General features: G+C 43.2%; 1 protein-coding gene across 1 annotated transcript in view; it reads right to left on the bottom strand.

Moving 5' to 3' along the window:
- The window catches only part of DNER (delta/notch like EGF repeat containing), a 377854-nt gene extending 354965 nt beyond the window's left edge, over positions 1-22889 (bottom strand). The window contains exon 1 of the mRNA XM_043445991.1: positions 22515-22889. Within this exon, the coding sequence (XP_043301926.1) occupies positions 22515-22769 (255 nt within the window). The 5' untranslated portion in view covers positions 22770-22889. The remainder of the gene's footprint in view (positions 1-22514) is intronic.
- Between the last annotated feature and the right edge of the window lie 640 nt (positions 22890-23529).

Below are 23529 nucleotides of genomic sequence, written 5' to 3'. Positions count from 1 at the left end.
ATGGCAACCCACTCCAGTATTCTTGCCTAAGAATTCTATGGACAGAGGAGCCTGATAGGCTACAGTCTATGGGTCACAATTGAGCATGCATTTGCATTGTCTATATACATCTCCATCACAGAGCTACACCATTACTGAAACATTCTCCTATTAACTTGATACTCCGGAACTTCCCTGGTGGTCCAGTGGCTAAGACTTCAAGCTCCCAATGCAGGGGACCCAAGTTCAGTCTCTGGTCAGGGAACTAGAACCCACATGCCTCAATTGAAAGACTCCATGTGCCACAACTAAGACCTGGAACAGCCAAATACATATAAATATTTTTTTTAAACTTGACATATAGCCATTTTCTGATTTTGGGTTATTGTAAATAATGCTGTGAGGACTATCTCTGTTTATAAAATCTTGCTCAAATTTCCAACAACTTTCTAAGAACAAACTTCTAAAAGAGGTATTACAGAGTCAACAGACTTTAAGATTTTTGATCCATGTAGTATAATTGCTTTCCAGAAAACTAAACCAATTTTTACAACCCAACACCCAAAGAAGAATTCATTTCACTTCTAGGGGTATATTTTTAATGCAACTTGAAATTATTTTAATCTGTCACAATATTTTAATATCAATAGCTGCCAAATTTAATCATAAGTCTAATAGAATAATTTCCCATAATATTTGTATATTTGGCACTGCTTTGGGCCAAAATGATCTCCAGATGGATTCTCAGTCAACTTTATCTTAACTGTCATCATTTCTTTCCTCCTTTTCTGTCCTCTTAGTCTGGCTGGTAATTAAAATTGGACAACAAGAGTTTGGCAACTTTTAGTCATGATGTAGAATCGATGCCAGTCTTCCGCCGTAGTAAATTCACATCAGCAAACACGTGGCCCGGAAACTTCTCATGTCTCATCAAACTCATGTAAATAATAGTCTTCCCTAATGTATTTCAGCAGAACATCCCAATCTGGGGGTTGTGAGCCCCTCCTATGACCAGAGACACCGAAAGGACCTTCCTGGAAAAGTCTAGTCCTGACCCTGTATAAGCTGGGTCCTGTTGAATCACCTTGAAGTCCAAACTTATCTACACTAGCAGGTAACCCCTCCCACCCTGGATTCTCTGAGGCAACCATCAGGTGCACCATGACATTCACGCAATTTGAACTTTTGAAGCTTCGGCTACGTTGAACAGGCCACTTTCCTCCCCTTGAATCATGGAAATGAGTGAAGAAGATGGAAGTTTCCCCCGTGTTGACTTGAAGACTGAGACACAGCAAAGTATGAGTTGCTGCTGCAGACACCCCCACCCTGTCAGAACCAGCTTTGGGGTCCTGGGATCCTAGGTCTGTCTTTTGTGGCAGATGCCTCTAAATGGTGGACTCAGTTGTCTCTAGGAGCTTGACCCCTGAGGCAGCAGGATGAATCCTGAATGAAACATCATGTCTCGAAAAGTCTGACCTTTAGCACATATGATAATTTCATCTATAAGACTGGTTCCTGGGAGAGATCAGAAAACATGTGTCAGCTGAACACATAATTTAAATAGATTCAAGAATCCAAGCTGAATATATATACACTGGAACCTGGAGGCCCCTGTGTTCCCCAACTTCCACCTGCTTCACCCTCCCCACCTTGGCCTTGGTTTAGAGCTATCTTCTTTCACCTCAGAGGGAGTTAGCTGATTCCTATTTGCTTCTAGAAGGTGGCTTTGGCAGAGTCATGACTTTCTAATGATGCAAAAGTTTAGACATATTTCTCCTGTGAAAACCCATTTAAACATATGCAAAGTTTAAAACCATTTTAAAATGTGTTTCTTCACACAATTTATCTTAGCCTTAAAATATCCTCGAAGAAAAGAAGCAAGATGACAGTGTTCACATCAGCATACCAGCAAACGCTGGAGATGTAACCTGGCAAAAAAACAAGCCAGAAAAAAATATATGTTGGTCCCATTTAACTCAAATTGGATGAAGAGGAAATGCCACCACCTACCAGTGTGAAACTCCCTTGGCACTCCCTGCTTTCTGAAAGTGCATTCACAGACAGGCATACTCTCATTAATCAGAGAGGCTGGGCCAGTGGAGGGGGCAGACACCACCAAAGGCCCTCTCTGGCCCCACTGGACAAATGTAAGAGCTCCTACCACCGAAATGATCACAGCCTTCAATGGAACCTTGGAGAAGCTGAAAGCACTGAGATGATGTAACTAAGCCCCAGAAAGGTTAGGTGGTTTCCCACTGCAAGCTAATGATGGAATCTAGCCTCCTTGTGGGCTTCTCAGGTGGCATTAATGGTAAAGAATCCACCTGCAATGCAGGAGACACAAGGGACACAGGTTCGATCCCTGGGTCAGGAAGATCCCCTGGAGAAAGAAATAGCAACCCACTTCAGTATTCCTGCCTGGAAAATTCCATGGATAGAGGAACCTGGCAGGTTACAGTCCATGGGGTCACAAAGAGTCAGACATAAATGAGTACACACACACACACAGCCTCCTTACTCACCATCAAGAATTCTTCCTAGCTTACTACCCAGGTATAAAGACAAAAAAGTGTGTTCTTCTGTTCAAATGCAGGATTCCTAATTCCAAACAACCTTTGGCAAGCATAACTGGAGTAATTAAATTTGAAGGCTGCAATTATTTTGCATTAGTGGGTCATTGTAGTCTTCAGATATTTACAAGTAATTCTTCCAAAGCATGTTAAGCCCCATGTTAAAGTTTCTTTTCCGTGCTCAGATATCAACTAAGTACTCAACAATGCAGCCAAGTAACTCCAGTAATTTCCCCAAAGAAACATATGCAAGACGAGAATGTGTCATGTTGATTAATCATTTGTCAAGTTCTATAGAAAATAATGCATAAAGAGAATTACCAGACAAAACCCAACTGATCTGATTCAGACAACAGTATAATAGATATCTTACTTTCTCTTGAACAACAGTAATTGAAATTTGGAACACAATAAAGCAATAGAGCCAGTATGAAGCCTTGAGAGAGATCATTACAAATCATGTAGGCTCTAGCAAAATGCTTCATTTGTGCTATAATATTGGCCCTTACGACAGGCCAGAACTGTTCTTACCAGTGGAAATATTGAACCATAAAGCACATATTCAAGATTCAGCTTGCAGACAACTGACTTTCCACCACAATGATTCTCATTTAAAGTCGACACAAGGGTGACAGAGACAAAGAACAGTCATCTTCACCAATCCACTCCAATCACCCTTGCAGAACAAAATAAATAAAAACAATCTTCTTTTCTAGTTGCTTCTAGAGGGGTCCTGAAGAAAGGAACCAGGAAAAGTATATCCTTTGATTCTTTGTAGAAACTATATCAGATGATTTTGCAAATATTTGAGTCCACTTCCTACAGGCATTAGAGCAAAATGCACATGGAAATTTATTTTTGAGAAAGAAAAGGAAGAAACAATTTAGGAAACTTTCCTATAGAGAAGGAAAGTTCCTGGGCTGGCAGATGATGGATCAAAGCCATGTGTTCAGTTGGGACCTGAATCACCTGAATCACCTTCATAACAGCCAGAAGATATACACTTGACGGGGTCTAATTTAGGACTGAGGGAAACGAGGCTCACAGACAGGATGTAACTTGCTCAAGGCCAAAGAACCAGGATGAAAATCCCTGGATCCAAAGAGTGAAGGGACTAAATATGTAACGTGGAATCCCATGGCTGGATAAGTAAGAGGAAAGGACAAGAACACAGAATCACCAATTTAATTTGATCATGGCAGACCTGAATTACCACAATTTTCAGGCAAGGCTTACTTTGTCCTGGAGCAGACCAACACAGGTAAAGAAACCAAACCAAGCTCTCAACCAAGAAAGCAGAAGAAAGGTGATATTCCAGAAGGAAGAGGAATGACACGAAAATGTGCTGTGTGACTTACACAAGTAATCAGGCCAGTGGTCCTGGACCATAGCTGACCATCAGAATCACCTAGGGGGTCTGTCGTCAAAAGGCCACCCAGATACCACCCCCACCCCATGATTCTGATGTAATAGGTCTGGAGTAAGGCCCAGGCATCTACACTTTTTTAAGAGTAAATAACATTTTTTGAGCATTTAGTACACAGATATTTGCATTTTTAAAGATCCCCTGGTGGTGGTGGTTTAGTCCCTTCTGACTCTTCTGAATCTATAGACTATAACCTGCCATGCTCCTCTATCCATGGGGTTTCTCAGGCAAGAATACTGGAGCGGGTTGCCATGCCCTCCTCCAGAGGATCTTCCCCACCAAGGGATCAAACCCGCATCTCCTGAGCTGCAGACAGACCTTTACCATCTGAGCCACTAGGGAAGCCTCACCCAATATGTAGCCAGGGTTGAGGACCACTGATGGAGGAGGCAAGATGTTTTTTCCCCTTTTGCCTACAAAACAAAATATGCCTTACAGATATCCCTGGGTCTCAAGCAATGACAGAATTTTGCTCTTCTTTGTAAAAATCATTCAGCCTCCCTGAACCTGCTTTAACATCTGCCCAATAACAACCAGGTGCAGAAAACACATCTAATTCATCTCGGATCTTCCAGCGCCAGGGCCTGGATGGAACCAGAGTTTGATAAAATACTTTCGGCTGAAGTGAGGGAAGCTCATTTTCTTTAAGTAAATTTTTTTTTATTTTAGAATACTTTCAGATTCACAGGAAAGTTGTGAAGACAACATAGAGAATTACCATACACTCCATAACTTGGTTCTCTTATCACTGATATCTGGCATTAGTCTGGTACCTTTGTTGCAACAAATGAAGCAATATTGACACATTATTACCAACTAAAGTCTATTCTTTATTCAAGTTTCCTTAGCTTTTTCCTAATGTCCTTCTCCTATTACAAGATCCCATATTACAGGTAGCCTTTATGGATTCACAGGCTCTCCTTGGATGTGACAGATTCTTTCCCAGACTTTCCTTGTCTTGATGACTTTGATAATTTTGAGGAGTAATGATCAGGTATTTTGTTAGGGACATTAGGGACGTATGGACTTATCCGCCTGCCGATGTCAGAGCCACAGGAGTTGCGAGTTCTATCCTTGGGTCAGGAAGATCCCCTGGAAGAAATGACAACCCACTCCAGTATTCTTGCCTGGAGAATTCCATGGACCGAGAAGCCTGGTGGGCTACAGTCCTCAGCGTCACAAGAATCGGATATGACGAAGCAACTAAGCACACACATAAATGTGTCTATCAAAGACTTAACTGCCATTTTTATCACAATTGAAGTGGGATTATGGATTTGAGGAGAGGAAAACCATAGAGGTAAAGTGCTGTTTATATTACATCAATGTCAGGGGTGGTTGTTGTTCAGTCTCTAAGTCATGTCCAACTCCTTGTGACCCCACGGACTGCAGCATGCCAGGCTTCCCTGTCCTTCACTATCCCCAGGAGTTTGCTCAAATTCATGTCCACTGAGTTAATGATGCTATCTAACCATCTGTTCCTCTGCTACCCTCTTCTCCTCCTGCCTTCAATCCTTCCCAGCATCAGGGTCTTTTCCAATGAATCAGCTCTTCACATCAAGTGGCCAAAGTGTCAGAGTTTTAGCTTCAGAACCAGTTCTTCCAATGAATATTCAGGGTTGATTTCCTTTAAGATTGATTGGTTTGATCTCCTTGCAGGCCAAGGGACTCTCAAGAGTCTTCTCCAGCACCACAGTTTGAAAGCATCAATTCTTCAGCACTCAGCTTTCTTTATGGTCCAATTTTCACATCTGTACATGACTACAGATTGAAGGTGGAAGGAGAAGGGGGTGACAGAGGATGAGATGGTTAGATGGCATCACCAATTCAATGGACATGAGTTTGAGTAAACTCTGGGAGTTGGTGATGGACAGGGAAGCCTGGCGTGCTGCAGTCCATGGGGTCGCAAAGAGTTGGACAAGACTGAGTGACTGAACTGAACTGAAACTGAACTGAAACTAGAGACTTCCTTTCTTGCTTAAGCTATCTGAATTGAGTTTTCTGTTGCTTGCAACCCAAGGAGTACTAATTAACACCTGCTACAAGTGTGAAAGAATCTTGATCTGGCCTGGTTTTCAAAAATCCCTCATCTTCATTTTTCTCATCTATAAGATAAGAACCTCAGACATAATCACTGAAGTCCTCATAAGAGTGCTTAATACATTCTATTTAAGACTATGAGCTTCCCAGATGGCTCAGTGGTAAAGAATCCACCTGCCAATGCAGGAGACTCAGGTTCAATCCCTGCATTGAATTTCCTCCTTCCCCTGGAGGGGGAAATGGCAACCCGCTCCAGTATTCTTGCCTGAAAAATTCCACAGACAGAGGAGCCTGGAGGGCCACAGTCCATGGGGTCCAAAGAGTCGGACATGACAGAGCAATTAAGCATGCACACACAATTATGTCTACTTAGTAAAAACACTTAATTGTACTTCTGGTCTACTCATACTCATGGAAATATACAAAATTCACAATCATCTTAAAATTAGTAATTTTACTGGCTTTTAGCTATGGTCATTCAAATTACTGAATTTTGTATTACAAGTGATTACTGCAAGTTAATTATTATTTTAATAAAACTCATTTTATTTTTAGAGGTTTTCTATCAGTTAAAATACAAAATTACACTTTTAACAGTGATTTCTGAAGGTGTTAGGCAAAAGCATTAAGCCATGCAGGAAAATTGTTTCTGATCCAGATGAAAATGGTTTGGTTGAGGCCATCTTAAAACAATGGCCTGCTTGTCTGAGATGTCTCTTAATTGCCAAAAAATAAAATGATGCAATGATTACAGTAAGCATTTCACCATTTTAAGTCTTCAACCGAATGGGATAAATTTCAGTACTGAGCTCAACATCATGTATAATGAATTTTTCTATACATTGCAGGATGAGCAGTAGACAGCTGTGATGACATGAAGAAAACACTACATATGTAGACAGGGGACTCCAGTATCAACCCAGCCACTGTTTGACCTTGGGTAAACCACCAATTCTATCCACTCCAGTCTCCTCACCTATCAAGCAAAGGAAATGCCTCCTCCAAAGAAATGTGAAGATTAAAAATATGTAATACAGAGAAAGGAGCCTCACACACAGCCAGGCACATAAGTAACTGAATATTGAATGTGAATCTGAATGCCCCTAAGAACCTACATACGTTCTTATGGGCAATTCCCACCATACCTGCCCAGAGGACTGTCCTTGTGATTCCAAATGTCTAAGCTTAAATTCTTTGGTGAAGAGAGCCCAAAGATGGGAAGTAAGCAATATTCGACTCCTGACTCTGTCATTCACCTCTTTGGCCTTCACTTTCTTCTGCAAAATTAGAGAAATGGCCAAGATGAATTCTAGGATGGTTCCAAGCTCTAGAAGTCTACAAAATGTGTTGCCATCTGTCAGTTTGAAAACTCATGAGCTTCCAGGGTAAAATCTGAAACTAGCCCCTGTAGAGTGAGGACAAGGCAGACCCCTCTGGATCGGCAGGTGGCAGATTTAATAAGCAAAGGAACTTACTTATGAGTTATATCTTGGGCATCACAAGACAGATTTCTGTCCCTGCCCTCCAGAATCTTAAAATTTATGTAGAGATTCAGCCATGTCTCCAGTCCAGATGGTCTCAACAACACATTGCTCTCAAGGTCATATCCTTGAAGATGGCTCTCATCACGGTAATGCCAGGCAGAATGCACATTCCAAGGATGAGACGGGAATGGGTGAGGAGCTACCAGTTGCTCAGGGTAAGATGGAAAGTCAGCTAGCAGTCAAGTCTTCTCAATGACCTCCTCCAACACCACTTTAATCAGTGCTCAGAAACTGGCTTTCCTGGTGACTCAGATGGTAAAGCATCTGCCAGCAACGCGGGAGACCTGGGTTCGATCCCTGGGTTGGGAAGATCCCCTGGAGAAGGAAATGGCAACCCACTCCAGTACCCTTGCCTGGAAAATCCCATAGACAGAGGAACCTGGTAGGCTACAGTCCATGGGGTCGCAAAGAGTCAGACAGGACTGAGTGACTTCACTTTCACTTTCAGAAACTGCCAGTGAAAGGATGAGTTTCTTAGATTACTAACCTCGCTTTGAAAGACAAAGAGCATCATTTCCTCCCCCTCTCCCAGCATTCTACAAAAAATCTGTTTCAGTGTCAGACTGTGAGTAGGTTAGGCCTGGAAGATTCCAAGTCATGGAAATTGAGGGACAAATGGGAAGCAGATGTTTAGGCTGAGCCCTTGACCTGCGGTTTCAGTTTGTTTTATGAGATTCTCTGGGCCACAAACTATCCAAAGTTGCCAGAACTGCCAGCTCCCTGAAGGTATTTGTTTGTTTGTTTCTTTGTTTAGGGTAGAAGGCTATGCACTAGAAGCCATATTAAGCTTTGTTGTTATTGTTTAGTCATGAAATCGTGTCTGACTCTTTTCGACCCTATGGACTCTAGCCCATCAGGCTCCTCTGTCCATGGGATTCTCCAGGCAAGAATCCTGGATGGGTTGCCATTTACTTCTCCAGGGGATCTTCCCAACCCAGGAATCGATCCCACATCTCTTGCATTGGTAGGCAGATTCTTTACCACTGAGCCACCAGGGAAGCCCCCATATTGAGCTTACGGAACATCCAATTCCCACTCCTTTCTAAACTGGGCTGCCCGAATCCCAATCCCTGAGGACATTACCTAGGTTCAGGCTGGAGGAAACAAAAAGCCTGGCAGAGTTTGCTAAGCAACGAGTGATCTCCAGCCTGCAGCCCTGCAGGCCCATCATCAAGGGCAAGGGGTCCCACCTCCCCGCCCACTCGCATTTCTCATTTATACACCCTCACTAAAAACTAGCTATGTCAGTGCTCTACACAAACCCACAGGACTAGCCCCTTAACAAGCATGCTCAGATGGCACGGCTACCCACCACGATGACCAGAGAGACTCCACACCGTGCCATACCAGACACACTGCAAGTGCCCCATGGGTGCCAGGGCCTACAGAAGGGGACAGGACCAGGCATGTGAAGGTCAACCAACCGGATGCCAAGACCATCCTCAAGCTGTATGTGGCTACTTCGGATCTGGATGGCCCTGCATTTTTTTTTTTTTTTTTTTTGCACTTTCTGGCCTCAATTTTCTTCTCAGTGAAGTGAAGCAAGTGGACTAATGACATCTAGAGCCGCTTATTCACAGTGGTTCTAGTACCCCTGGCCAGCTCCCTCCTTCTCCCAAAGGAGTTCAGCAGACACAGGCACTAGAAGGCGGCTTGATCGCTGGGGTGGACAAGCAGGGCTCAGGGCCCAGGCTAGGTCAGAAGACACAGCTCCCCAGTGCACAGGCCTTCCTGGGAGGGAACCCCAGACACTGAGCTCTTTCAGGAAGAGACAATGGAGTGGGCAAGCAGAATGTCATGAGAACTGGGGCCACAGACCAGACCAAGAATGGATTACCTGGGATGCTGAGTGCCTGGGCAAGGACAGAAGCAAGAAGACATCAACCCTGGCATATAAGATCCCCTGGAGGAGGGCATGGCAGCTCACTCCAGTATTCTTGCCTGGACAATCCCACGGACAGAGAAGCCTAGCAGGCTATAGTCCATAGGGTCGCAAACAGTCAGACACAGCTGAAACAACTTCACACGCACTCAAGTACAGCACAGGGAACTCTACTCAATATTCTATAATGGCCTATACGGGAAAAGAATCTAAAGTGTGGGAATATGGATATGGACAACTGGTCCACTTTGCCATACACGTGAAATCAACACAACATTATAAATCAACTATACACCAATAAAAAAAAAAATTTTAAGCCTCTTCCGAACATACAAAACATCTCACTGAAGGTGAGGGAAGCAAGGAAAACCTCACATAAGAGATTTTTTTAAAGGAGTCAGCACACTGAGCATAGTTTTTAGCTCTTAAGGCTGAATATAATAATGATTTTTTTCCTTAGATAACAAAGACAAGAGTGATTTTTCTTTCAGTCAGTATAGCCCCCAAATCTCCATCCTACCCCGTCCTACCCCTTCTTTATAAAAGAAAACATAATAATATTAAATTTACTTCTCTCCAGCTGAGAGTTTATTTTAAGCCTCATAGAAATGCTAATATGAGTTCTCATTTCTCTGTCTCGCTTATTTCTCTCATTATGAAGCTTTTCTACAGAAATAAAAGAATTCCCTTTTGCACAACCAAAAAAAAAAAAAAAAAACAATGGCCAGTTTTAAAGAGTGAAAATGAAGATAGAGGACCACAAAAATTCCTGGTCAGGAAAAAAAGGGGTTGTTCTCAAGGGAAAAAGTGCTAAATACATAACATGAAATTAAAGCATAAGGGAAATTTGCATTTTGCTGAATATTAAGATGAGTCTTTTTCTGCCCAAGCCTGTATAGAGAACACTTTTTGAAATCAGACCATTACACCATCAAGAACTTCTAAGAAATACTCTGTTATCCAATAATGCCATTAAAATTAACTTGGTGATTTTAACAAAATACCGAGAAACCCATGCCAATTATTAAAAGGGAACTTTGCTGAATAGTTCTTTTTTAAAAATGAGTGAAGCATCTTAATAAAATGGTTGCAGTGTTTCAGCTTCAAAAAAAAATCAAGACAAATTACAAATATTTAAATATGATTTAGAAGATCCATGCCAGTCCTTCTTAAAATAGCCATAAACTAGGGCTAGTTACATTTAGTTATACATTCTAAAAAGACAATAGGATCAGTCCTGTCAATATAAATCTTGGCCAAAACAGAATTCTTTAAAAGCAAACTCCTGGTTCAAATTAGGCAGTTCTCAAAATATTGTATAATATAGTACTGGTATCAAACATTAGAATTCTAATTAAAATCTATTGACCATGATGAACTTGGCTTTATAAATAAGAACAAACAATGATAAAATTCTAAAAGGCAAAACAGTGAGCATAAGCAGAATCAAAAAAGAAAAGATAAGTAGGGGAAAATATTAATAACACAAAGGACAAAGGGCTGATATTCTCATTAACAATGAGCTACTGCAGATCAACCTTTTTTTTTTTTTTGGCACACCAGGCAGTAAGCGGGACCTTACTTCCCTGACAAGGGGTCAAACCCATGCCCCCTGCACTGGGAGTATGGAGTCTTAACCACTGGACCACCAGGGAAGTTCCACGATAGATCAGTTTTAAAAATGAACAACCCAAAAGAAAATCAGGCAGAAATAAAAATAGGCAATTCATTTAAAAAAAAAAACAGTTTTCTTTCATTCACAATTTTTAAAATGCAAAGAGAACCAGGAGGATACCATGTTTTATCTATCAGTTAACACATAAAAATAAATCAAAATCTGGGAAACCAGAATTAACAAAAATGTGGGTGAATAGGCATTCTCAAATGCTGTGAGCAAATGAGCAAAACTGTTCAATCTTTCTGGATGGCAATTTAGCAATGCTTATTAAAATGCTTAATATATGTAACTTTTGACCTACATATACATATATATATACACACCCACATATATCATTGCATAAAATTATGTACATACATATATAGTCATTGCAACATCATTTATAACAGAAAAATGGAAATAGTGCATTCCAGTAAAAACTGAGTACATAAATATTCACATAATGGAATACTATTCATCCATCAAAAAGACCGCGCTTGCTTTCTGTTTTAAGACATGGTAAGATTTTCACAATAGATTAAGAAAAATATCTGCAGAATAGTATGCACAAGATTATTTCTTCTTTATATAAAATAGCTGCATGGATATATGAGAATTTACATATGCTTCACATATGCTTATATGTAGAGAGGACAATGTAAAACGACACACCAAAACATGAATAATGATTACTGCAGAGGCATGATACTAGCAGAAGAGGTAGGAAAAGGGTAAGATAAGTTTACCAGCAGCCTTATTTCCTATATTTTTACACATTTTTAATGCCGTAACACAGTTTGACAGTTGCCCTTGAACAGTCTATGAAGATGTAAAACTATGAGCTAAGTTATTATTTTAAATGCAAGCTAATAAAATTGGCCTTGTGTGATTATTTGGCAAGAATTTAAATTGTCATTGAGGAACTCTTCAGAGCAAAGCTGGGAATCAGGGTAGGGATTAGCTAGGCTTTTCAGGTAGGGTTGTCAGACTAAGCAAATTAAAACTATAGAACATGAAAAAAATAAAAAATAAAACTATAGAACTCCCAGTTAAATGTGAATTTCAGAAGAACAATGTGCAATACGTGGGACCCAAAGGAAACAAAATTCATTTTTATGTGAAATTCAAATTTAACTGAACATCCTACATTTTATCTGGCACCCCTATTTGGGAGTTACTTCATGGTCCCAGGGTGGTTCTTGGAACATGCTTTAGTCCATGCCCAGAAGTTCTTGTGCATTTAACTAGATTCTTCTTCCTCTGTTCCAGTGGTTATTCTATTGGTGGAAGACTCCTTCAAGAGCCTCATGAAACTTGTGGGCCATTCTCTAGGAGAACAAATACATACAAAAGTTGGAATCTCAAGATATCGACATACTCTTGAAACCATCTGTAGGTTCCAGGTTAAGAACCTTAATTTCTATCTAGATGTGACATGCTACCCTGAGTCTTGAATTTCATGTCATCTCAACAAATTTAAAGGACTCACACAACCTGACCTCAAGGCTTACTCTAAAACTACAGTAATCAAGGTTGTATAAAACTGGCAGAAGGACAGATATACAGAGACAACAGAATGGAATAAAACATACCCACATATGTATAGTCGAATGATTTTCAACAAAGGTGCCAAGATAATTCAGCAGAGCCTCTTGTTAACAATTATTTCTAGGAAATTGGATATTCCTATGCCAAAAATAAATAAAAGCTACTCATACACTGAACCACATGAAAATACAACTATTAACTCTAAATGGGTCAAAGACTTAAATGTAACACCTAGAACAATACAAGTCTAGAAGAAAATATAGGAGAAAAAATTTGTGACCTTGGGTTAAGTAAAGATTTCTTACATAGAAAAAGAAGCACAGGGTACTCTTTTGCCCCCTTAGTACTCTTTTGCCCCCTTCTGATGCCTATGTCAGAAGCTTTCTCTATTTCCTTTATACTTTAATAAAACTTTATTACACAAAAGCTCTGAGCGATCCAGCCTCGTCTCTGGCCCCGGATTGAATTCATCTCCTCCGGAGGCCAAGAATCCCGCGTCTCATCGTTCAGCAACAACCTTTCATCTTGGGGGCTCGTCCGGGATCCTTCAGGACAAGATGGGCCTGATAACCTATGTGAGCCTACTTCTGCTGACTCCAGAAATCCTGAGTCTGCCGTTTGATCCTCAAGACAATGCCTTCCTGTCCTGCGCTCACTCCTATGCTGCATTCCACAATCGGTCTAACTGCTGGGTCTGCGGAGCACTCCCCTCTTCATCAGTGGAAGGCGTTCCATGGTGGACATCTCCACTTCAAGGAAAGGACTTTCTCCAAGTCTGCAAATACCTTCAACAATCGCATGTGATGCCTCTTCTTAAACTGATGACATCTAACAACCTTAAGATGGACTGATGTAACTATGGACATAATGTGACTTTTCATTTTGATTTTAACTTGGTTTAATGACTATTTTGCCTTACATCTGTAACTGTATAATGGGGTTTTCTAACCGTCTAAAAGCTTTTAATTTACAAATAGTTGTCCAAGCTCCTATGAGTGCCACAGCCTCCTCCAACTATTACTTGGAGCCCCTGGATCAGACATCTTCCCTATGAGGATTAGGAGAATATGTTGCCTCACCAATTTAGGGACAACGCCCCTTGTCAGCTTGGAAGCAGTTATGGAATGAGAATGACGCCCCTTTTCCCTAGGCAACATAATTCTCCTAAAAGAAAAGGGGGGAATGAGAGAGTCATTTCCTAGGCAGGTTGATAAGAAGTCTAGGGGTCCCCAAGGAGAGAGAGGTCTGGGATATTCAAGGAGGAAGAAAGGACAAACTTTTTTTTTTTCTCTACATTCCTTAGGATTATATAACAATAATGTATCCTGCCTGAGGACAGTCTTTGGATTAAACCCTCTGGCTAATTCTGTTATCTTAAAATGTAAATTATGGGAGTAGGTCTGGTCTTTACCAGGACGTATCCTGCCTGAGGACAGTCTTTGGATTAAACCTTCTAGCCAACTCTGTTATCTTAAAACGTAAATTATGGGAGTGGGTCTGGTGAGGTCTTTGCAACCTCCAGACATTCTTTGGATTCATTGGAGAGTATATAACTCCATTGCTAACACTAGCAAAGGGGTACTCTTTTGCCCCCTTCTGATGCCTATGTCAGAAGCTTTCTCTATCTCCTTTATACTTTAATAAAACTTTATTGCACAAAAAAAAAAAAAGAAAAAGAAGCACAAATCAAAAAAGGAAAAAATGATACATTAGACTCCATCAATTCTAAAAACCTGCCCTTCAAAAGATACTGTCAAGAAAATAAGAAGACAAGCCACAGATTAGGAGAAAATATTTGCAAGTCACATACCGAATAAAGGATTTATATCCAAAATATAGAAGGAATTCTCACGACTCATTTAAACAAACATTTCATCCAGGAAACGGTATGGGTGGCAAATAGCACATTAAAAAATACTCAATATCATCCATTGCTATGAAAACGCAAATTAACACAGCGGTGTGATGCTGCTACACACAGGTATTAGAACAGCTAAAACCTAAAGCACCAATGATACCAAGAAGTGATAAGGATGCAAGCAACTGGAGCTCTCACTTAATGCAAACTAACATGCTGGGAACCAGCTTGGCAACTTCTTATAAAGCTTAACATGTCCTTACAAGTGACCCAGCAATCCCATCCCTAGGTACTCACCAAGGAGAAATGAAAACATGCCCACTTAAATGTAGATGAATGTTTACAGCAGCTTTATTCATAATCACCCAAAACTGGAAACAACTGGAAAGTCATCAACCAGTGAAAGGATAAATGAAACAGTGGCGTATCCATACAGCGGGATACTACTTAGCAATAGAAAGAAAAACTACTGAGGCACGGAACCTCAGGAGCCTTACACCAAGTAAAAGCAGCACGCCTGTTGTATGATTTAATTTATAGGATGTTCTGGAAGCTGCAGAACTCTAAAGACAGACATCAGATCAGTGGAGGCTGGGGCTGGGGAGAGGGTTCACCACAAAGGGGCAAGCTGAAATTTATGAAGGTAACGAGCTAGTCTATATCCTGATTATGGAGACAGCTACACAACTATACTTCAAAAATCATAGAACTGAATGCTTAAAAGGGTGAATTTTACTGTGTGCAAATTATACCTTAAATTTTTTTATAGAGTCTGAAAATCCTACATGTAAGGAATAATCAGGAAGGTCAGTTTAAAGTTAGAGAGTTTGGTTTTCTTTTCATATTTCCTATATAAAGTCTTCCCTTTCTTGGGTAGTATACTGAAGATATACTTAATTTTCCTATTCTAATACACTTCACTTTGCTTAAAAATTAAGGATGCTGTGGAAGAGACACTGATACAGCCTTAGGGTTAGACTCTAGAGCCTGGCTACAAACACCCCTTAAGAAGAAAGAATGTGGAAGGACTTGGCAAGGGGGGCCAGGACCAGTATTTAGCTCAGTCAAATAAAAATGGAAAAGCAAATTCTTTTCACCAACGTTTATGAAAATAGTCACTCAACCTCTCCCTTTATCATGGGCCAGATAAATATTTTCAGCTTTGTAATCCATCTTGTTTGTCGCAACTACTCCACTCCACTGTACTTAAACGAATGGACAGTACTTAAACGAATGGACAGTACTTAAATGAATGGACAGTACTTAAACGAATGGACAGTACTTAAATGAATGGACAGTACTTAAATGAATGGGCGTGGCTGTGTTCCACAAAACCTGACAGATACTGAAAATCAAATTTTATATCATTTTCATGCATCCCTAAACCTTATTCTTATTTTTGTTTCCAATCATCTTAAAATGTTAAAACCATTCTTGGCAGGGGGCCTGTCTGTTGTCTGATGCCTAGCGCTCCTGGAGTCCTGAAGCCAGCTACCCTCGCTCATCCTGGGGAGCATCAGTGGGTGACTTAGAGAAGCCCCTCCTCTTAAAGACAACTGCGCTCCAACTCACACTGTGAGTGTTGACCAAAGACAGGTCAGTGTTCAAATGAAGCAATGAATGATTCCATAAAAGTCTAGGTGGCCCGCGCATGCTCAGGCCACATCGTTCTCTGTTGTTTGGCACCTACCTGGTAAGGGGGCTACAGAGGAGAAACTAACAAAAGTGAATGCAGAGGGGAATCAGCACCAAAATCAGAGCTTTCTAGTGTCTGATACATCACAACCAAAGAAAAGACTCTCTACTGGTGGAATTTTAGTCTTTTTGGAAATCAGATAGAAATATATATATAATATGTATATATATCTCTCTCCAAGGGAAAAGCATGAAATAAATATGACTCCTCTTACAGATACACACAATCGCTACTAGCTCTTGGTAGTTGTCTCATCTGGGCCAGGTACTGGGCTGGATACTTTTCTAATCCACAACAAATTTCAAGGTTGGCATCGGGTTCCCATTTTCACAGAAGAGAAAATCAAGCTGCAGAAAAACAAATTACTTATCTGAGGACCTTCAGAGTCCACCCACCTGGACTCTTTAACAATCCAGCGCACGCCAGCTTCATGGAGACTTCAAGTCCACGTTAAGATGCAAGATCTTTGCCATTGGAGGAAAGCATAGGCCAGAAATTTCAGGCCATTTGAAGCTAGGTGCTTTTGGATGAGAAGGTCCAAGAGCAGGTTGCGATTTGTACTCTTTTTCTCTGCCACATGCCACATGCAGGGCAGGCTGTAGGGGAGATGTCCTAAGTCTAGAGGGGGCTTCTCAACCCTGGTCCTACAGTAGAATTACTTGGAAGACATTTGAAAATCCCAGGTGCCCAGACCCCACCAATTAAATCAGAACCTGGGGGTGGGAGTAGAGGGACCCAGGCACTCATTTATGTTAAAGCTCCCCGGTGACTCCAACATGCAGCCAGGGTTGAACACCAGTGTAAGTGAAGAAGGAAGGGAGAAATATAAAGAAATTCTAGGGATTTCCCTGGCAGTCCAGTGGTTAAGACCTCGCCTTCCAATGCAGGGGGTGCAGGTTCGATCCCTGGTTTGGGAGCTAAGATCCCACATTCCTCGTGGCCAAAAAATTCAAAATACAAAACAAACAATATTGTAACAAATTCAATAGACACTATAAAAATGGCTCACATCGAAAAAAACAGATAAAATAAAATTTCGCTTTAAAAAAAATTCTATCCACAAACTTTACTGCACTGTTGGACTTTTTGTTAGGGGGGCAAATTTCAGATGTTCCGGCCTCTGGGTTAGGCAGCACTAACCACAGCCGTCTCCTGAATCAGTAAGAAGATCTAAAAATATAACTCAGCCATTCCGTTTTCTGACTCAAATACCCTTCAGCTTCAGATAGGTTTTCTTTCCTGTTTGATGCCTGAAATGAGGGCATAAACAAAAGCACTTTGGATGGTACTGTGTCACATGAGAAGCTTAAGCAAAGAAGCTAAAGACAGAAATGCGTCTTTGTCAGGTGGCCAAGCTGAGAAAAATGATGTTTCCTAAGAATGCACCAGATAGACCAAATAAGAAATCACTCCATTTTCATAATGCCTAGAAAAACAACTGTTTCTTTCCTTTCTTAAAATCACTCAAAGGATTTAGATGAGCTTTATCTGTTTGTTTCAAAAGAAAACTTGAAGCCACTGAGAATTTTCTGAAAAACTGTCTCTTTCATAATAAAAAGAATTATACATTTATCAAAATTTCAGCACAATGAATTTTTTCATTTTAAAAACTGAGGTTGTAGTATAACTCATCCTTGTAGGGAGAAAAAGTTGAATCTGTTCCTTCAATCACAGACACCAAATAGACTAGTGTAATCATATTTTGTATGAGAAATAGATAATCTTTCTCCTAGCACTATACCTTGTGTTTATGCAACATTTTACTTTTTTTCTCAAAAAATTTTAAAATTCATTCTCCCATACATCTTTATATTTATGGAAAAAAATTTCACAATTTCTCATTTACTAACTGCACCTTTTCTAAAAAAGAAAATAAGACAAGCATTACTAGCCCATTTTGGAGATAAGAACACTGAAGTTCAGGGATGTTCAATTTCTCTCGCAAGGTCACAAAACATGAATACCTGTAGAAAAATGAGAGGAAGGAGCAATGTCTCTTGACAGCCAACATAGAACATTTTGTACAATCACAATGTGAACTGGTGCGTGTCCATGCATGTGTGTGAATGTGTGCAAATACTTCAGTTGAGAAGGATGATGCTGTGCAAAGTGCTAGAATTCTTTGTTGTTGTTTGTTAGCAAACTTCAATCAAAAATAAATTCATCAGAAGCAGAACCATTGTTTCAAGTTAGCATGTTTAATCAAAGAGAGGATTATAGAATCAGCTTAGTGGGTAAAACTGCATAAAAAGCAGCTCCAAAAACCCCTTTTTCCTCCAAGGGGAGAAATTGACACATTTTCATTCTAATCCCAAAGGGTAAGATTTCCAGGGAACATGATAAGAAAAAACAAACAGGTGTCTGCCTGTTTGAATATTTGACAAAGAATTATTTCATTAAAAATAAAAAAACAAAATAATAAAACCAAATAATCCTTACATGTGATGGAAGGCTCAATGGAAGGGAGGCATTCCTGTACCACTCACCGAAAAGAAAATTTGGCCCAGCAGCTGCCACCTCTGATACCTGCTTGCTTCCCCAAGTGAACCAAGAAGGCAAGAACAGCAGCTTCAATAATATTTTTTTTAATTTGAAGTTTGAAGTTGTTTTCAAATCCATCAGAGATACTAAGGTGTCTTTTATGTAGTATCCATATGCTTTCATGGTGGCAAAAAATAACTTCAGCCAGGCAGGACCTATGATTCTAACTCTGCAGGAAGGTCCTGCTTGGTAGGCAGCATAAGGAGAATTTTCTGTGTCTTTATCAGTCCTGAAGCTTTTCATTCCAGCTGGGCACAGCCATCTGAACTGTGTTTCAGAGCAAAACAGGGTGTTTTAGAGTAAAGCCAGACTCAGAAATCACTCCATCCCCTTTTCACTGATAAGACTCAAAGAGGTTATGGTGCTAATTTAAGGTCACATAGCTAAAAATAACAGGGACAGGACTGGACTTTCATCTTGGCATCCTTCAGACTCAACAGCTCTATTAATAGCATCAAGTCAGCCACCTGGTTCGAATCCTACACTGACTAGCAGGGTGACCTTGGGGCAGTCATTTAACTTTTCTGCACTTCATCTAAATAATGGGGATGGTTGCAGCACTTAGCTCACAGGACACCAGGAGAACTCGGGAGCTATATCTGTAAAGCCCCTGGAATAGCACTGGCGCATACCAAGCGCTTGAGAAAACAGTCAGCAATCGTCATCATCGTCACCACGTCTCTGTAGGTTAGATTTCCATATCATCTTTAGAATCCATCGAATCCTCAGGATTTCATACTCTTCAGTGTGTCCTAACACTTTAAAAAAGATGTATCTTAAGATGTATCGCAAGTCTGGACAGGGGCTTGCATGGCTTGAACCTCTAGCCAGTACCAATGGAAAGAGCACCATCCTATCAGCTTGCACCCATGTAGGCAGAGGGGGAAGAGGGACAGATGACGCTTGACAGCTGTCAGCAGTCAAATATTAAAAAACAGAATCAGACCATTCATCACCCACCCTGTGAGGTAGATCCCATCCTCAAAGATGAGGAACCTGAGACGTGGCTTAGATCGCCTGTAACAGCAGGTTCAATGCGGGTGGCTCAGCTTCAGACCCACAGATCCTCCTTCACATTATTCACACCACTTCCCAGAGCCTGGGTACTTCCATCACCAGATGATACCAGAAGCACTGTCTGAAGCCATGGCCTTGCCCGAACATCAGCCAAGTGACCACACAGAAGCTGAAGACAGCCTTACTCCATTTTAAGCCAAATTAGTGGTTCATGGCTTTCTTAACCTTGCAACACATACCCAAAATAGAAGGAGGGGGAGGAGGGAGAGCAGAAGAGAAAGAAAGGAAGGGAGGAAAGAAGGAAGGAAGGGAGGGAGGAGGCAGGCAGAAAGGGAACCTCAGAGTTAGGTTCGATGTTTCCATTGCTAACATTATTGCCTCTGTAGCTGGGGGAGGGGTGACACTTGCTGTCTAAAGAATTCTCTTCATGTACAGGTAGAATTCCATATTCAATTTATCCAGCAAGCATGCCGTTCTGTTTCAGCAACCACACGGTCTGCAATGGCTAACATCCATTTCCCTTATCTGTAATTGAGTATGTGTAAGGGGCTTTTTCCTCTGTTTAACTTCTCTATTCAGATTGCCTTTTTCCCCCCAACAGAAAATGAGAGTCTCGAGTGTTACTGCAAGATAATGAAAGATTAAGTTAGAATTAACAGGAATCAATTTGTTATGGGTTTATAAGACTCCGAATCATCTCAGTCAAGTTCTTCTGGGTAACCAAGTCAGATCAGGTTCCAAATTTGCTAAGCTTTCCTGTTAGAATGACAGTAACTCCAGCTCTCTTCAACTCAGAACTCCGGACACCCACTACAGCTTCTCCTCACATTCACACAGCTAAGAACGTCTCAGATCGGGGCTAGAGATCTGACTCTGTTTTGACCAGTTGTTCTGCAATATTTGTGCATCAGTTCATGACTCGTCTCTGAATGAACACAGTCTATGTCAAACCCCCACGTTAGGACAAAAAATATTTATGCTTCTCTGTGAATCATCTTTAGGAAGAACTAAAGAGGTTTTTCTCTCTCTTGAAGATTTCTTATATTTTTAGAGTTACCAAAAGAATAAGTCCCAGAGTTGGATTAAATTCCCTATGTTCAGTCTGTCCTCCCATATACTTAAACTGACGTGCGCTCTAACCTACCTTCTCTTGTGCATTGCTACTACACTCTGAGTCCAAATCAACTATTTCTTTCAAGGACAGATTTCAGACATGGAAACGTGAGAGTGGTTTGATGGAATCAATTAGGCAACTCATTTCTCCCGTAAACACCATGCACTTCATCAATCAGCAGGGGAGATCAGTGAGCAGGATTTCGTCCTAATGGCTCATATGGCTCCAACTGGCATCTCCCAAGAGAGGCCTCATTCCCCAAATTTACTCCCAGGTTCATTCACACACTCATCATTATCCCCTCTTCATCTTCATCCTCCTTTCATCAGCTCACTGGAACCAGCTAACAAAGAGGAGCACTACACTGAAAAGACAGGGTCAGCTTGACAGTTTGCTACTACCCAGAAGAAAAAAAAAAAAAAAGATTCTAGAAAATAGCAAAAATTGTCTGTCAAGGTCAAGCTTCTCAGTCTTATTTACCTCTATTTAAAAAATATTAAAGCTTAAGCCACCCTATCCTATCAAATTACATCATATCACATGCGGCCTCTTCACCACAGGAATAAAAGTGCATCTGAGCATTCTCAAAGTAACTCTCGGGGCAGATTGACATGAAATAAACTCCTCCCCTCCAAATGGAGGGAAGAAAGCATTTGATCCCAATTGTTTTCCACGTTCACTTGGTTTAATTTCATCATTTCAGATAAATCCACTCTTTGCCCCTACCTTGGAACCAAGACTTGCAGATTTTCTACCTGCACACCCAGGGCTGCTAAGTCACCTACTGATAACGTTGGTGTGAATAGGTCAGTAGGTTTCACCGAGCTTTCAACATTCTTTAAACCAGCCTCGTTTGTTATCTGCCAAATTCTTCTGAAATCCCAGACCCAGAGACAGCAGCTGGCCATCTCCCGTCCCTCGCCTGGCCCCACGCTTCCTCGAAGCCTCACTAAGCCTGGCTGCCTGCCCCAAACGTGCGCCTCCAGGAGCGGCGGCCGGGAAGGCTACGCACCAAGCCCCACTCGCCACGTCCCCTCGAATGTTTCCTAGGGCTCCAGCACTTCCTCCTGAGCTCAAAAAGGGCTGGCCGCGGGGAGGCAGCTGACCTCTCGGTCTCCAGCTGCCTTGTCAGAGCCTCAAGGAGATTGGAAAGGAAAGGAAATGCCCGACCACCGGGCACGGAGCCCACCACTCCCTGTCGCTCTTACAGCTCACCCTCGGGTCCAGCGGGACCAAGAGCAGGGGTCACCTGGACACGAACATCCCGCCAGGGACGCTCGCAGGCTGGCCCTTCTTTGCTGCCAGGGCGGGCACCAAGACCCGGCTCTAGTGGAGGATGGCTCGGCCCGGGTCGAGAGGGGCGCGCCACTTGGTGGCTCACGGTCGTGCCAGAAGTATGAGGGCCAGGGTAGCCGCCAGGCCCTGGAACGGGGCGCCCCGAGAGCCCCGGGCTGGCACGGCCGGAGAACCAGGGTAGGCAGAGAAGAGACGCTAGCAAGGTCGGCCAGGGGTCCGCGTCCACGCGAGCCAAGAGGCCACTTCCATCGCCCACCCCGAAAAGGGAGAAGCTTGGGTCAGGCCCCTAGAGCCCCGCACTGGACAGCGCGCAGTGGCCCGCGCCGCGCCCGCCGCGTCCACTCACCTGGCAGTTGGTGCCAGAGACCCCGGCGGGGCAGGTGCAGCTGTAGCCGGGCTCGCCGGCGGCGGCCGAGGACTGCGGGTCGGGCGCAGGGAGCTGGGAGCACACACCCCCGTTCTGGCAGGGCTGCGCACTGCATGGCCCCGGCACGGGCAGGGGCGCGGCGGGCACCGGGCTGGCCAGGCAGCCGCTGCGGGGCCCCGCGCCGAGTAGCAGCAGCAGCAGCAGGGCGGACGCCGGGGCGCGGCGGGGCGGCATGGCCGACGGAGAGGGCGCGGGAGCCGGAGCTGGAACTGGGGCGCGGCGGCGGCGCTGGCGGCAGGAGCGGAGGTGCTGGCGGCGAGAACACAGCTCCGCCGGGCCGGGCGCCTCCTGCAGATGCGGGATGAGCGGTTCCCGGGGCAACGGAGGGCGGGGCCTGTGGGCGGGGCCAGCGGGGGCGGGGCTCCGGGCGGGCAGGGGAGGGAGGGAGGTGGGTACCCTTCCCCCCAAACCAGGAGTTGGGTTAGGTGGAGCAGAGAGGCCGACAGGGGGCTCCCAGCCTCGAGGGGTGCGGTCAGAGTCGGGGGTGTGTCCAAAAGCGGCTCTAGGGGACAGCGGTGTTGATGCGGGCCTGGCGGGGAGCTCGGAGGGGCTTGGGAAGAAAAGGGGGGTGGACGGGGTCAACGCCAACACGGGGAGGATTTTACGGGCTTCCAGGTGCCGAGCAGCGCGCGCCCGCCGCGGGGCGAGCAGGTGCCCGACTGGCCGCCCGCGGCCCCTCGGCGCGGAATCTGCGAGACCGTAGCGGGGACCGGCCTTACCTCGTTCTCGGGGCTCCTTCCCCACCCCACTGCCCACCACAACACTCCCCCCGACACACACAGCCTTCACCGCGCCGCATCCCAACCCCGGCGCCCCGACACCCGCAGATCCCCGGGGCTGGCTAGGAAGTGACCTTGCGTTCTGCGTAGCGCGCCCCGGGGCCCCTGTCCTTGGTGCTGACCGAGAGCCGCACTTTGCCGAGGGCGGAGCCGGC

Source organism: Cervus canadensis, chromosome 24, assembly GCF_019320065.1.
Source record: "Cervus canadensis isolate Bull #8, Minnesota chromosome 24, ASM1932006v1, whole genome shotgun sequence".
NCBI lineage: Eukaryota > Metazoa > Chordata > Mammalia > Artiodactyla > Cervidae > Cervus > Cervus canadensis.
This window is presented reverse-complemented; position numbering and strand designations above follow the sequence as displayed.